The sequence below is a fragment of the Thamnophis elegans genome, chromosome 1, assembly GCF_009769535.1.
Source record: "Thamnophis elegans isolate rThaEle1 chromosome 1, rThaEle1.pri, whole genome shotgun sequence".
In the NCBI taxonomy this organism is placed as follows: domain Eukaryota; kingdom Metazoa; phylum Chordata; class Lepidosauria; order Squamata; family Colubridae; genus Thamnophis; species Thamnophis elegans.
Window position 1 is genome coordinate 146,397,270 of NC_045541.1, and position 15,778 is coordinate 146,413,047.

Consider the following 15,778-nt stretch of genomic DNA (forward strand, 5'->3'; position numbering starts at 1 on the left):
TGAGCCCAATATTTCTGTTGTCAAGTGAGTCATTTATTATGTGATTTTTGCCCCATTTTATGACATTTCTTGATTCAGTTGTTAAGTGAATCACTACAATTGATACGTTAGTAACCCAATTATTAAGTGAACCTGGATTCCCCATTGTCTTTGCCAAGCATCTGAATTTTGATCGCATGACCATGGGGATGCTGCAGAGGTTGTAACTCTGAAAAACAATCCTAAGTTATATTAAATATAGACAACACACATTTGCCATTCTAAGAAATGGCATTTAATTGTCCCCTATGAGTTGAAATCTTTCTTTATTGAGGAAAATGCTTTAGGTATGAGCTCATAAGGATAATTTACATCTAGTCTAGGAAGGTGACATCCTGACATAAAACGATATATAATGAATATTTCAAGAATTTGTCATGGCAATAAATCTGTCACACCCCCTGACAAGGTAATTCAAAAAGCTGTGATTATATGTCAAATATGGACACTATAAATTATATAGAATTGCTAATGGCAGGTGGCATGTTCAGCATTAATTTATGGGAGAGAACAATCCAGTAAGAAATGAAAACATAAACCAAGAATGCAATTAATGAATACATTAAAAATGTAATTTCCTCATTATACCCGAGCAACTTTATAGTATTTAAAACTGTAATAAAACTGGCTTAGAAATACCTTTTCCAATCATAATAATCACTGTATACATAATACATGTCAAATGTCTAAAAATACACATTTTCATAAAAGCTGCACCTGGAGCATTCATTCACTTTTAAATCAAGAGTATTGAAAGGAAGTCTTTCATGCTTATTAGTTGTAATGTAGGTCTCTTTACAATTCTTAAAACTATTTAATAGATATTCTCTTACTAGAGTGATAGAAATTACCTTCCTGGTTTCATTCACAATTCACATAATGTCTAAAACAGACCTTGAATTACTGTTTGCTGTGTTTAGCAACCTATAGATGATTTCTCTGGCAAGGGACACATCATTGCTGTAAGTTTATAGGAGCATTCCATGTCAGAAAAAAATCTGAGTCATTTACCAATAACTCTAGAAACAACTGACTTCCTCAATCCCAATGTAAAAACACCTAAAATATATATAAATTATCCCAACGTTGCATAATACAATTATTAAATTTCATACATTTTCTAATTTGTGCCAAAGTAGCTATTAAATATAGTGATTGTTTTGTGTTAAAGTGTTGGGGGACAAGAATTTAATTTTTTCCTTGGATGATTCCATAAAGCTGCATTACTAAAATCTACGCCCATCCCCGGTTTAGCAAAGGGGGAAGAAATAATGATATATCATGTGACGACAATGTGATGCCCAAGTTTGACACCCCTGCTCTAAACCATCATAGAGCTACTCCATTAATTTTGAAAAATGTAAAACAACTTTATACAGTGAAAAAAGTGTGAACCCTTCTTAGTTACATTTAATATCCATTAGCAATAGCAATAGCAGTTAGACTTATATACCGCTTCATAGGGCTTTCAGCCCTCTCTAAGCGGTTTACAGAGTCAGCATATTGCCCCCACAGTCTAGGTCCTCATTTTAACCACCTCAGAAGAATGGAAGGCTGAGTCAACCTTGAGCCGGTGAGATTTGAACCGCTGAACTGCAGATAGCAGTCAGCTGAAGTGGTTGCAGTACTGCACTCTAACCACTGCACCACCTCAGCTCTTCCATTACAGTATAAATATTTTCCTACTATTCAGAAAATGCAGGCACACAAACATCTACAAATCAGAGGTGGTATGCTGCCAGTTCACCCCGGTTTGTGCGAACTGGTAGTGATGGCGGTGCGAGGCTCCTCCCACCCACCCAGACATCATCAAAGACCTTATGTACATAGGATACCATTACTGCTACAGACCTCTTTTCTAAAATGTATCTATTTCAGAATTTTAAATATACCCTTACTTGAGGCTGTCTAAGTATTTTGGAGCTACACTCTAACAGGATGACATGTTGGAGAGGATTATTACTCCCCCAAGTTGGGGATGTAGTTGTCAAGTATTATAATCTCCCAAAGAAGGTAACAATATAGATGGTATACATAGATTTACAGATAAATACAAAAGATATAAATGTAGACAGATGATACAGACAGAGACATTCACCTTCTGGCTGATAACACGTGCAGTGAATGAGTCTCTGCACCGCTTCCAGTTAATTAGTCCTACCATATTTAGATTGCCCAAATCCAAAGGATCTTTAAAGAAAATTCTAATAGTCATCTGGTAGTCATCTAGACTTTCGCAGGGCAGATAGGATACACCTAACTTAATATCTAAAAATTGCATAATAGGAACCTCAGGGGAAATTCATTAAATGCACTGCATCAAGAATGGCAATTTCTCCTCTCCCCAACTGAAAACTGTGAAGAAGAATCTCCTACTTTAAATGATCTGGTTTTTTTTTTGAGGTACTGCATTTTACATTAAGTTTTTATTGACACCTTATGCTAACTAAAAGATTTCAGGAGAAGCAGAAAAAACCCGCTCTATGAACTATTTGAAAAGCGTATGGTATGTAATTTGTAATATTTACAGTATATGCTTTTATTGCAACAAAGCAATAGAGAAAATCACTGCCATGCCCATTTCATAAATAGGCCACTATGAGAAAAAATAGCTGGTAAATCACTTAAGGATACAGTATAACAGAACCTTATGGCAAACGTAGGCTTTTGGTGCTTGACTTCCAAGTGATGCATTTTATATTCAGCTTTTGCCAACCTGTCGCTTTGTGGATAGTTTGAGCTGCAACTCATGGAACTGCCTATTTACGGTAGCTGGGAATCTCAGCAGTTGTTATTAATATACTACTAAGGTAGCAACCTCGAGAAGGCAACTCTATAAAGCCTTACTATATTTATACCTGCAACAGGAATAATCACATATGATATCCCTATTTAGTTTTTGCTTTGTTTACTTTCATCTTTTCACTTTCTGTAAGAGTTTAGACAATGAGATGGTTTGGTATGGGTAAAGTATTTATTCTCTTGTATTACATAAATCATCAGAAAATGAAAAATTGTATTGTCTACTACTCTATGCTATGAGAGGCAACAATCCTTCAAAATTATTAAAAATAAGTATTTCCTGAATCCTGTTGATCAAAATTGTTTCATAAGAGACTTGTACAGAATAAAGCTGGGATTATCAACTTGTAAAAACAAGATACAGTTTGAGAAAACAAAATTCTATGCAATGTAGCTAAGAGACATCTTCACGTGCTTTAATCTACAGCTTCCCTGTCTTGAAGCTGCAAATGTTTAGTATTATACAGGGATTCTTTTCTATCCATCACTACTGAAACATTGATTCTGTAACTGGAACAAGTAAATATGGTCTGCAACAAAACACTACAGTAAATAGTAGGCATTTGGAGAGGCCAGCTGGACAAGCCTATTCCCAGAAAAATCCCATTACATTTCAAACTTGACTTTTGATTTTCTTTTCTCTCTTTCTCTCTCTCACCCAACCTCAGTCACCATATTCTTTGATTGCTGCATGCTAGGTTATCATTGGACTCTTTGGGGACACCTAATTTTCTCCTGTTCAGATTTCCCCCTGCAAAACAGTTCCAAGCAGCTGCAGCAGTTGCCTTGTAAAATGATGCCAGATGAGTTCATTTTTACAGGACAAAATAATTAGAACAATCAAAGGACATTAGAACTAAATTCATCTTCTAACAATGAGGGTTCCCTTTCATTAGGCAAGAAAAATTTATTCATGCAGAATAGCAGAAAAATCTTACCAAGTTGTAAGTTGCAACTATAAGCGCACTTATTAGAGAAGATGTCATAATCGAGTATTGTAAGGCTTACTTCTGAGTTACTTAGGCATAATGAAAATATAAGATTCTTCATTTTCAATTTATTCTGGCAACCAAAGAATCATACGGGTCTACTTAATAAGCATACAATAGCCTTCTGTACTTACCATTCTGTATAATTTATCTTCTAGGTCTTGATTAATTCTTTGTAAGGCTAGGTAGTTGTTTTGTATCCTAAAATAAAGAAGAAATCATGTAATTAACATAATCGTTGCACTTTCACTTTGTACTTTTAAACTTTATTTTGCATGAGCAGTTGCAACCCAGTTCCTATTTCTTTATATGTGAAATAGGTACTTTTATCTGTGATAAATCTGAAAATCAAGATGATGAAATGGCCCAGCTAAAACACGAAAAACACCAAATCAAATCACCACTCAAATACAGAGCTTTCATTGGCCAATCTTGGGCTGAACACTATTTTTGAGTTTAGGCCTACCTCACAGGAGAGCTGTAAGAGCTAAGGAGAAAAGGAAGAGAGAAACATGTATATTATTTAGTTCCTGAGAGCAAAGTTAAGAATAAATCTGGAAACAATAAGACCCTGACCAAACAACTGTGGAAATTATTGTTCCCTAGTCCTCACTGTGGTTCAAAGATTGTTGTGAAATATTGGACAGTCAGTCTAAAATAAGTTGACCTAGAAAAAGAATCATGCCCTGGTGTATTGCACTTTTCACATTCTTTACCTCCATGGAAATTAAAGAGGGAGACCATGCCTAGCATTACTTTTGATTCCCTAAATATAAGAGGGACAAGCACTTTGAGAATGGCTCCTCTATGATACTGATCAAGTGTCCAGATGATGACATTTTCTCTTTCTATTCTGAGTTCACTGTCATCTGAGGTCATCAAAAACCAGCAGGAGAGACAAGTTCTAGGCCTGTCCACTAGAGAGTTTTTGGCAGAAGCTGGAGGGTTACTAAAATTTCCCTCCCTACTCTAAAGCAAAGAGAAGCCATAGTCATTGTTAATAATAGAACATATCAATTTAGCCATTGTCTAATCACTGCAGGATGAAGGCCTTCTCCATGCGTTTCCAATCAATTCGGTCCTGAGTTTTCTTTTGCCAATTGGGCCCACAATACTTTCTGATATTGTCAATCCATCTTGTTTTAGGTCTCGTTTGTGGATGCTTTTTATCAAGTGGGATCCATTCTATGACTTGATCCACCTGCCATCACTTCTTCTCATTATATGACCAGCCCATTTCCATTTCAAATTTTTTACTCTCTTGATGATATTGTACATTTTCATTTGTTCTCTAATCCATGTGCAGGTATTTCTATCTTATTATGTAATGCTGAGTATGTATCTTTCCATGATTCTTTGCGTCATTCTTAGCTTGCTGCCAATTACCTCCAATAGACCGATTAGATCCCACAGATTAGGCCTCCTCCGAATTCCATCCGCCGGCCAATGCCGACTGGCGACTACCCAAAGGAGAGCCTTCTCTGTGGCTGCTCCGACCCTCTGGAATGAGCTCCCCGTGGAGATTCGAACCCTCACCACCCTCCAGGCCTTCCACAAAGCCCTTAAAACCTGGCTGTTCCGACAGGCCTGGGGCTAAAGAGCTGTTGCCCCCCGTCTCGAATGGTATGACTGTTGTGTGTTTTTAAATTATGTATTGTTATGTTTTGTCTTTTTATTTTCTGTCTGTACCCCCCTTCCATGATTTGAATTGTGAGCCGCCCTGAGTCCCCTTTGGGGAAAAGGGCGGCATATAAATGAAATAAAATCAAATCAAATCAATCAAAATTTTATATTGGTTGTGAGGTTAGTGTCCATGTGTCAGGGTTCAAAATAACATCCAAAAGTAAATCAGAGTCCAAGGCAAAGTATTGCTCAAAGTTCCAATTTATTAAGAGAGCCATGTTGGCACATCTGGGAAACCCTGAATCTGAAAACTTCCTGGTTTTCCTCACCCAGTTGAAAGTTCAATCTCTTGTCCCCACGCCCACAAGTCCATCACACAGTCCAATCTCCCACTGCCATGATGGCAGTTCCACCCATCCAATTCTGGTCAGGTGCAGAGGTTCAGAGACAAAGTATGACCTTGGCTTTCTAGAAAGAATTTTGTTGTGACTACATAGTATGTGACTCCTTACAATCCCCCCTCCCATTTTTCCACAATAAAAAATGCATAGCAGAATAATAGAAAGTATGGCAGGCCAAACACCCAAAAGAAAATATGGCTGTAGGCCTGACACCATGTTTCACTGACATATGTTAGAGCAGGTCGCACATACTGATTGAAAACCTTTGTCTTCAGGCAGAGGGGGGAGGCTGTCGTGGAAAATTATGCTTATCTTGCCAAATGCCTGCCAAAACACATTTAACACATCATTCAATTTCCTTTGTTGTATCTCCTTCCATTGAGATGCATTGGCCAAGGTATATGTTGCTGTCTACTACGTCTAGTTCTTCTCCAGAGATATATTTTCCCCCTTTCTTTGGTGAATTTATTAAGATTCAAGATTTAATGAATTTGTATGCCGCCCAATCCTGAAGGACTCCGGGCGGCTTACATAAAAACAATTTAAAAATATTAAAATAATTTAAAATACAAAGACAACAAGTTAAAAGAACATAGCATGCACTCAATATTAGTGGGGCTGGAGCTCAATCAAGGATCAGCAGACTCAGGCCTGCAGGAATAGCCAGGTCTTAATAGACTTTCGGAAGGCCGAGACAGTGGGGAGGGTCTGGATCTCAGGGGGTAGATCATTCCATAGGGCCGGGGCAGCTACAGAGAAGGCTCTCCCCCGAGGAGCCGCCAGACGACATTGTGTAGTCGACGGCACCCGGAGAAGGCCCATCCTGTGAGATCTTATCAGATGCTAACCTGGCTCTTTTTCAGGTTTATTTTTAAGCCAAATGGTTCTCCTGCTTTATGCAGCTCTTGTATGTGTCTTTATAGCTCTTCTGGGTCTTGTGAGAAGAGAACAACATCATCTGCAACTCTTAACTGATTTAAATAGGTGCCATTGATTTTTATTCCATCTTTTGCCCAGTCTAGTTTGCAAAGTACTTCTTCAAGGCAGGCTGAGAAAAGGATAGGTGATTTTGTATTGCCTTATTGTACACCTTGTTCTATTTTGATTTCCACTTTAAGATCATTAAGACAAATTACTGCCATTGTTTTTTCGTATATTGATTGTAGTAAGTTTATCTAAACAGTGTCTACGCTTTGGTTGAGCAATGCCTTAATTATTGCTTGCTGTAATACTGAGTCAAACACCTTTTTGTAGTCAATGAAAGTCATGCAACCATTGCACAGAGACATAGTGTACTCCTTTTGCCATTCTTACTGAACAACCTGGATGTGATCCATTGTGCTGTAACACCTTCTGAACCTTGCCTGCTCCTTTGGCTGTTATTATTTAATGTTCTCAATCTTCTTTTTGCTGTAGATGACTGGAAGAAGGCTTATTGGGCTTATAGTTCTTTAAATAATCTTGGCCCCTTTCTCGTGTATAAGAATCACTTCAGCATTTTTCCATGAATCAGTTATTTTTACTTCTCAGAAGGATCTTGAGTATAGTTTTGCTAGTATCTTGTGTAAACTGTGACCACCAGCTTTCAGCATTTCAACCACAAGCATATACAAGGTAGAAAGATAGAAAAGATCAGAAGCAATTTCATTTTGAATGTAAATGTTTAAACCTTGACTCTTAAATAGGGATGGAGAACTTTGACGTGAAACCCTGGATTTTGTTTGGATTTGTCACTACCCATCTTGCAAGTATGGGTGAAAAATAATATAAAATGTTAATGATTTTATTATGAGAATCATATATAAAATTTGCAATATATCTTTTTTGAGGCATCCATGCTGGGTGGGAAGGAACTGATTTTTGGACTGATTTTTTTAAAATTTTGAGTTAAGTATAGTTGAAAGACTGAACTCTTGCAGAGGTTTAAAGAACCCATTTTCTTATATAACCCTTTTGATTTCCTATAAGAATAAAAAATGGTCTACATAAGAAGGTCAAAAGGAACCTACTATGGATAAATGCAGTTAATAAAGACTCAGATTAATATAAAAGAAACTGGGAAGAATTGCTATGAGGCTCTCCTTCCACAAATCCCTTGACAAATGGGCTGAAAACATTAGATATTTCACCCCTTTCATCCCTCATTGGATTTTAAGTATGGCCTCTGCTCACAAGGAAGCAAGAAGGACATGGATTTTAATAAGATCTATTTAATATTTGGCAGGGGTTAATACAAACTCTTAAAAACCCTAATAGGAATGGTTATACAGATTTAATTTTGATGGAGTTTCTTTGAAACACTTTCCTCATCTTTTTCAGTAGCTGGGCTTAGTTTCATTTTCCGAAGTAAACATTTTAACAGTCCCTCCTTCATTTTGCACATTCTCTCACATGAATCTCTCTGCATACCATGATTTTGAGAATCAATATATAATAGAACCTATCCTCATAATATGCTGCAAAGATTCCTATGTATACAATATGGGTAATTTGTCATAGGGACATTTTCTTCCATTCACTCTTGGCATTTACAGGTAAAAGATAGAGAAATATAGTATATAGTAATGGCACTTAGAAATAGCAGACATATACCACTTTGCTTTTACAGCCCTCTCTAAGTTGTTTACAAAGTCAGCAAATTGCCCCCAACACTCTGAGTTTTCATTTTACCCATCTGGGAAGGCTGGAAGGCTGAGTCAATCTTGAGCCTGATGAGGTTCAATCTGCCAAATTGCAGTCAGCTAGCAGTCAGCAGAAGTAGCCTGCAGTACTGCATTCTAACCACTGTAGCACCACGGTTCTATCTATATATAAATGTTTATTAAGGTAATCCAGACTGTCTTGTAAAAGACATTTAGTACTCTACATGGAGCTACCTTTAAACAGAATCTGAAAGCTTCAGTTAGTGCAAAAAGCAGCTGCCAGGCAGTTCTTGGGAGGCCTTAGGCTGGTCCATGTCAATGTTCTGCAGGCTGCACTGGCTGTCAGGTTGCTTCTGGGTCCAATTCAAGGTGTTGGTTATGACCTTTAAAGCTCTTCATGGCATGGATGCAGGCTATTGAGGAACCAGTTCATCCTGCTGAAGTTAACCTGCTCTGCTGATGCGGGTAGAAAGGGAATGTTGTGGATTCCATAAGCCATGGAATTTTGGTTCCTACCCTCTGGAACAGCATCCCCTGGAGATGAGAACCTCATCCACACTTTTGCCCTTCTGAAAAACCATGAAGACATGGCTCTGCCAACTAGCCTGGGACCCAACGGGAGTGAGTTTGGAAGTGGCTAATGGAATAGATAAAACCCCACCTGCTCCCAGTGCACACTTTGCTCCCTTCTGGTTAGTTTTATTTTAGCTGAATCTTCAATGTATGGTATCTATTTATTGTTTGAATGTTTTATTGTACATTTTAATTGAATGTCTGTAAGCCAACTAGAGTTGCCTCGGGTGAGATGGTCAGCTACAAGTATAAATAAATTAACAAATTTATGAATTAAATAAAAGTAGCAAAGTTGCAACTAGAATTGGAAGTAAATTCTATTGAATCCAATGAGACTTCGCAGGAGAAGGAGAGGCAGAACTTGGTGGCAGAGTCAAAAGAGGGATCAGCCTAGAATCTCTATGTAGCCATAAATGGAGTAAGTCCAACCCTTCTTGAATTTCTTTGACCCTTATCTAAAGTCAAAACACTGCTAACCATTAATTGAATAGATTCATTTAGACAGGCATGTTTAGTAATAAATCAGCTTAATTGGAACTTCATGTGTGGTCCTGTTCTTTAGCATCTGACAGTCTCATTCCTTTACACACATAAAGTATATATAACCGTGTTGTTAATCTGAAACAAATAATTGAAACATTACTTCTGATATTCAATCATTCATTCTTTTTAGCAAATGGTGAAAAAATGACCATCTTTAATTGTCTATTGAAGGAATAAGAAGAACAGGATCAGATGATTTTTTTACTCCTGCATTTAGTTCTATTAGTGGTCAAGCAGTAACCCACAGCCTAGAAAGGAAAATAAATTCCCTTTGTCTATGTAGAATCCCTTATCAATTAGCTTTGTGAAATGACTCTGAGATCCAACATTATTAGAGAGAAAAAGAATCCATATTTAATTGCTCTATTTCATGAATAGGTTTTCATATCCTCTCTCACTTTACTTGTTCCAGCTCCCCACAACTTTAAATTTTGTAACTTTTTTTTCATAAGGAAGGTGCTCCAATCCTTTGGTCATTTTATTAGTTCAGTGCTAAGATTTAATTAATGCCAACATTGAATTCCTTTCTAATTTTTAATGAGTATCAACATTCTTCACATTTCTGATATTTCACTAAAATAATACTTGCAATTTATTTTCTGTAATGTCAATGAATTCAGACACAAACCGTCTCAGCTTTTCAGTCACTTTTTCTAGTTCTTCCTGAGCGCGTCTCAGTTCTACTTCAAGATATTGACGTGTAGAATCAAATTCAGTTTCAAGCATTTCCAGTTTGTGAGTTGTGTAAGAAAGACGCTTACAGAGTTCCCCCTTCTGTTCCTGTAGCGTGCTAGAAAGACAGAGAGTGCAACAGATTAACACCCCTTACCTTCAGCCTAGTGACAGATATGGTCACATGAATTATACAATTTACATAATGTAACAAATATTAGAAGTGTATGATTATTCCTTGGTTTTCAATTATAGCTGTCATCCTCTGGAGCAAAATTTCAGAAAGTGAAAAACATTACCAATATTTTGGTTTACTCTGACTACCTATGGTATAATTCTCCAGTGGGTGAGAGTTGGACTTCTAGTGAATTAGCCTTTTAACTGAGAACTATTAATTGGAGATACAAGTACATGGAACTAAGATCTTTTGCACAAATCAAACAAAAATTATGGGGCCAAGTAGAAGTTCCTGCTACGGGTTCAGAGTTCAAGATTTCAAAGGCAAACCCACCAATTAGATACCTATAGTCCATTGGTTGTTAGTCCTGGTTGTTCTGTTTTGTTGCTTGGTCACTCTTTGATGTTTCGTATTCTGTATTTATATATTGTAGATGTTTAATGTTGTACACGTTTGGAAACTTGTTGCTTTCCTGTTTCCCTTTATTTTATATGTCATCTAGAGTCATGCTGAGTTTGGCAGCCTTATAAATCTTATACACAAACACATAGTAGCTCCATGCTACCTAGGATTGCGAGGAATAGCAGAAAGTAGGAGCGACAATCTCGTTTTGGAACATTCTTTACTTTCTATGCTGCTATAAAGAATCATCCAATCCCTCTTTTTAACCTCTCCACTTTTTTTTTTAGGTAAGGGAAAAGGAAACAAAAAAATTGCCTCACTTTTATATATGGTACAGGTAGTCCTTGACTTACAGCTGTAATTGAGCCCAAAATTTCTGCTGCTAAGCGAGACAGTTCTTAAGTCATTTTATGACTTTCTTACCATAGTTGTTAAGTGAATCACTGCAGTTGTTAAGTTACTAACAGGGTTGCTAGATGAATCTGGCTTTCCCATTGACTTTGCTTGTCAAAGGGTTGCAAAAGGTGATCCATCATAAATATGATTCAGTTGCAAGCATCTGAATTTTGATCACGTGGCCATGGAGATGCTACAACGGTCGTAAGTGTGAAAAATGGACACAAGACACTTTTTTTCAGTGTCGTTGTAACTTTGAACGGCCACTAAACAAACTGTTGTAAGTTAAGAATTACCTATACCAGGATACTACAAACCTTTCTGTTAATGGAATTCAATAATAGGATAGGTTAGGGAAGGGAAGGGAGGGAAGGAAAGGATTTAAGGACATATTTCTAAGAGAATGTGGTAACGCTTAGTACATTTTTTTGGTAAAATGTCTTATAAACACTGAATGAATTAGCTCAGTTACAGTTATTAAAATAATGTAGTTCATAATGTGTTCAAACTAGAACTTATTATTTTAATAAAAACAATTTATAATTACAAAAGATGATTTTTTTTGTGGGGGAAATCACTCTGAACCAAAAAACAGTATGTAGAAACAGAATCTTTTCTATATATCCCTTTTGCAAATTGAACTGTGTGCACTGAAGTATGTTATGTCATTTCTGGGTGAAGCCTGCAGGCTGAATCTATGAATGCATAATACAATTTTGTTTGAGAAAGTACATGAACAACTTAGAAATGTTGGATGACAAATTATATGTCTTTGACAACAGTGGCTTTACATATACTAGGTACTTGCTCATACCCCATCCCATGAATAGAAATAGTATTATGCCTATAAAGTTTATTATTAGGCTTCTTTGTATCAAAAGTTCCCAAATACAAGAGCACTGGGGGTTAGTTTAGTGTTCAGATGAGACCTGTCTTTTCAACAGTGGCAAACCAGAAGCCTAAAAGAAGTCCAGTAACTAGGACAATAGTTACTTCTCACTGTCTTTCATCAGTGACAGGAATGCAAAGAAAAATTAATAGCTATTGAAACTTCAATTAATATGTCTAATCCTCTTTTGAACTTTCTAAGTTAGTGGACATTACTTTCTTTTCTACAATCTTAAATATGTCCACTGGGTGTAGAAATGCTTTAGTTTTGCCGGACTTTAAACTCCTGTCATTCAGTTTCATTCATTCTATTCTCATTAGATTCTTAAAACCACCCAATAGCTGAAGGTCTGTGTAATTTACAATAAAATACATTAAACAATGCAATTTGAATAAAAGCATCTACAATGAAATCAGATAATGAGCAAAATGAAAACTCCATTTGAATTACAAAGCAGCAAGGTTGTAACTGTATAACTCCCCTATTATTTTACATGCCAAACAACTCCAGGTAGTCCTCGACTTAGGACCACAATTGAGCCCAAAATTTCTGTTGTTAAGTGAGACATTTGTTAAGCGAGTTTTGCCCCATTTTATGATCTTTCTTGCCACAGTTCTTAAGTGAGTCACTGCAATTGATAAGTTGTTAACCCGGTTGTTAAGTGAATCTGGCTTCCCCATTGACTCTGCTTGTCAGAAAGTTACAAAAAATGATCACATAACAGCAATGGTTGTAAGTATGAACCAGATGCCAAGCACCTGAATTTTGATCACATGATCATGGAGATGCTACAAAAGTTGTAGCTGTCAAAAACAGACATAAGTCACAACTTCCAGTGCCGTTGTAAATGAACTATTGTAAGTCAAGGACTACCTGTACACAACATTATTTTTGTAAGAAGCAGCTTTTTTAATTACACAGATTTCTGTATATCTGAGAAACGTTCTGTACTAAAGCTGGGTCTTTTATGATATAAATAGCATTAAAAAAGCACTATTCACTGAACACTGCAGACCTTGTCCAATGTCAACCTTAGCTATTTTAACATTTGGAGAGGGAAACTGAATTTAATAAAAAAACAACAACCCCAGATTCCCTTCTTCCAATAGAGAGACGTTCAAAGCTGTAAACAGCACCATCCCTGAGAAATAGTGTTTCACATTTCATTATAAATCCAGTTTTCAGCCCAAGCTTATTATTGCCAGAAATGTTAAATGAAATAGTTTCACAGCCAAAATCACATCATTTCTTGGAAATTAGAATCCAACCGATAACATTGAATATGTTCCACAGTTGGAAGAAGCAAGATTGGGAATAATTGCTTCCCAAAGCCTATAATTAAATTTATACATTGCATTAGGAGCCATGGTGGCTCAGTGGTTAGCATGCAATACTGTAGGCTACTTCTGCTGACTACCAGCTGCCAGCAATTCAGCACTTTGAGTCTCACCAACTCAGATTTTGGGGAGCAATATGCCGACTCTGTAAACCCTTAGAGATGGCTATAAAGCACTGTGAAGTGCTATATAAATCTATTGCTATTATGTCATGCTTTACTTAACCATAATTGGTTGACTAAACCACAATTGGATTCATTCACACAATACTCTATATCAGTGGTTCCCAAACTTTTTCAGTCCACTGCGCCTTGGTACTACAAACTGATCCTCAGTGCCCCCCACCCAGTGGTGGAATTCATTTTTTTTACTACTGGTTCTGTGGGCTTGGCTTGGTGGGCGTGGCCTGGGGGGTCATGTGACTGGGTAGTTTGAATGATGGAAGGAAGATAGTAACAGTAAAATTCAAAACTGTAATGATTAATTGCACATTTATTCAAAATCCAATTTAAAAACCTTTTTAGTTAATGTTAATTCAACAAAATGGTTGAACATGATCCAGTAATACCAGATTTTCAAAGTCATTTATCAAGAATCAGGATCTTTCTGGTTTTTCTTTGAAGATGTTTTGCTTCTCATCCAAGAAGTGTCTTCAAAAAAAACCCAGAAAGTCCAGTTGCCTCTTGAAAAAGCACCGTTGGGATTCTGAAGCATGATGAGATGACCAGTTAAATAAAGTTTCCCAATACAACTCATGCAAAGGGTCATCCACACGTACATTACATTTTCCACACTTTTAATTTACATATTTGTGATTCCTTATAACTTCTTTAAGCTAAACATTTTAGTACAAATCAACGCATTGACATATATAGCACTAATGCAGTTTCCTCTCTCTTCCGTTGACATAATTAACAACTTTTCATAAGTAAAGTTCAGTTGTCTCTCTCTCACCTCTCTTCTCCTTCTCTCTCCCTCTTTCTCCTTTCCCCTCTTCCTCTCTCTCTGACTTCCACCCTCCCTCTCTCCTTCACTTTCTCCCCCTCCCTCTCTGCCTCCCTCCCTCTCTCCTCCTCTCCTTGTGAAAAAAGAAATAGCTTGGCAAAAAAGAAAAACAGTTTTCCCTCCTCCTGGCTGCTCGGTTGCCCCCCCTAGATTTTAAACTGAATGCTCGGATCAGCTCTGCAAGGGAGAGCCCAGACAGAGGGAAATAGTTTAGAAAAAAAGAAAAACTTTCCCCCCCTCCTCCTGGATGCTCTGTTGCCCCCCTCCACTACCTTGAATTTTAAACTGAATGCTAGGCTCAGCTCTGCAAGGGAGAGCCCAGACAAAGGGAAATAGCTTGGGAAAAGAATAGATATCTTGGCTGGAGCATGGGGGAGGTAGGTGGAATAGAAGCAAAGGAAGATTCACCAGGCAGAGATCTGCTGGGCTGTGTGGTTGAGATAAGCGAGGGAACCAAGGAGCAGCAGCAGCAGCATCTGTGCCTCTAGGCAGGCGAGGTACGAAAAGGACTGAGTGGGAGGGGAAAGAGGTGAGGGCAGAGCCAGTCAGTGGTGCATTTTACCAGTTCTCCGAACTGCCCATAATTTGTCCTACCATTCAGGAGAACCAGTCAGAACCGGCTGAATTTCACCCCTGCTGGAAGTGCTCAACTGACTGGCAGCCAACAGAGCCCCAGGCAGAATTGCGCCCTGCGAGGGGGCCACCTCCAGCACTCCTCTGCCACCTCCCTTGCCTCTTAATGCTCCCTGGCCCCCTTGCCTCTTAGCGCCCAGCCCAAGTCATCCCACCACCTCTCCCCAGGGGCAATACTGCCCACTTTGGGAACCTCTGCTCTATATGCTATTAACCATGCTTTCGTTGGATTGATTCACCGAATAAAACGAAATCCAACACTATGGCCTTAGAAAATAATTGCTAGTTAAAATAGACATTGTAGCACATGCCAATGAATTTAAGATTTCCTTCTGCGTAAACGGGTATGGGATTTTACTGCACAAAAGCTAAATTACAATACGGCAGTTGATTGCTTCATACATACAAATGGGATTTAAAACAAAATACTTCATTGTGGATTGGCTCCAAGTTAGATTTCTACTCACTCTGTTCAATGGCTGTGTTTTTTCTTTCTTTCCTTGAGTCAAGCAACATTTGATAACAACGAAGTATAATTAGTGCTCAATGGCGTATGTTTTGGGGAAGGAAGAGAAGGTTAGAGCTTTTGCCTGTAACGTTTTCAAAGAATTGCATCTTTATAAACATTGTTATGATAGAATGTAGCCACTGCTT

At 37.7% G+C, this 15,778-nt stretch overlaps 1 protein-coding gene across 1 annotated transcript in view; it reads right to left on the bottom strand.

The window, feature by feature from the left end:
* BEGAIN (brain enriched guanylate kinase associated) overlaps positions 1-15,778 on the bottom strand; it is a 102,761-nt gene that overhangs the window by 70,814 nt on the left and 16,169 nt on the right. Inside the window, exons 3-4 of the mRNA XM_032213883.1 lie at positions 10,241-10,402; positions 3,965-4,031 (exon numbers count right to left, since the gene is read on the bottom strand). Of these exons, the coding sequence (XP_032069774.1) occupies positions 3,965-4,031; positions 10,241-10,402 (229 nt within the window). The remainder of the gene's footprint in view (positions 1-3,964; positions 4,032-10,240; positions 10,403-15,778) is intronic.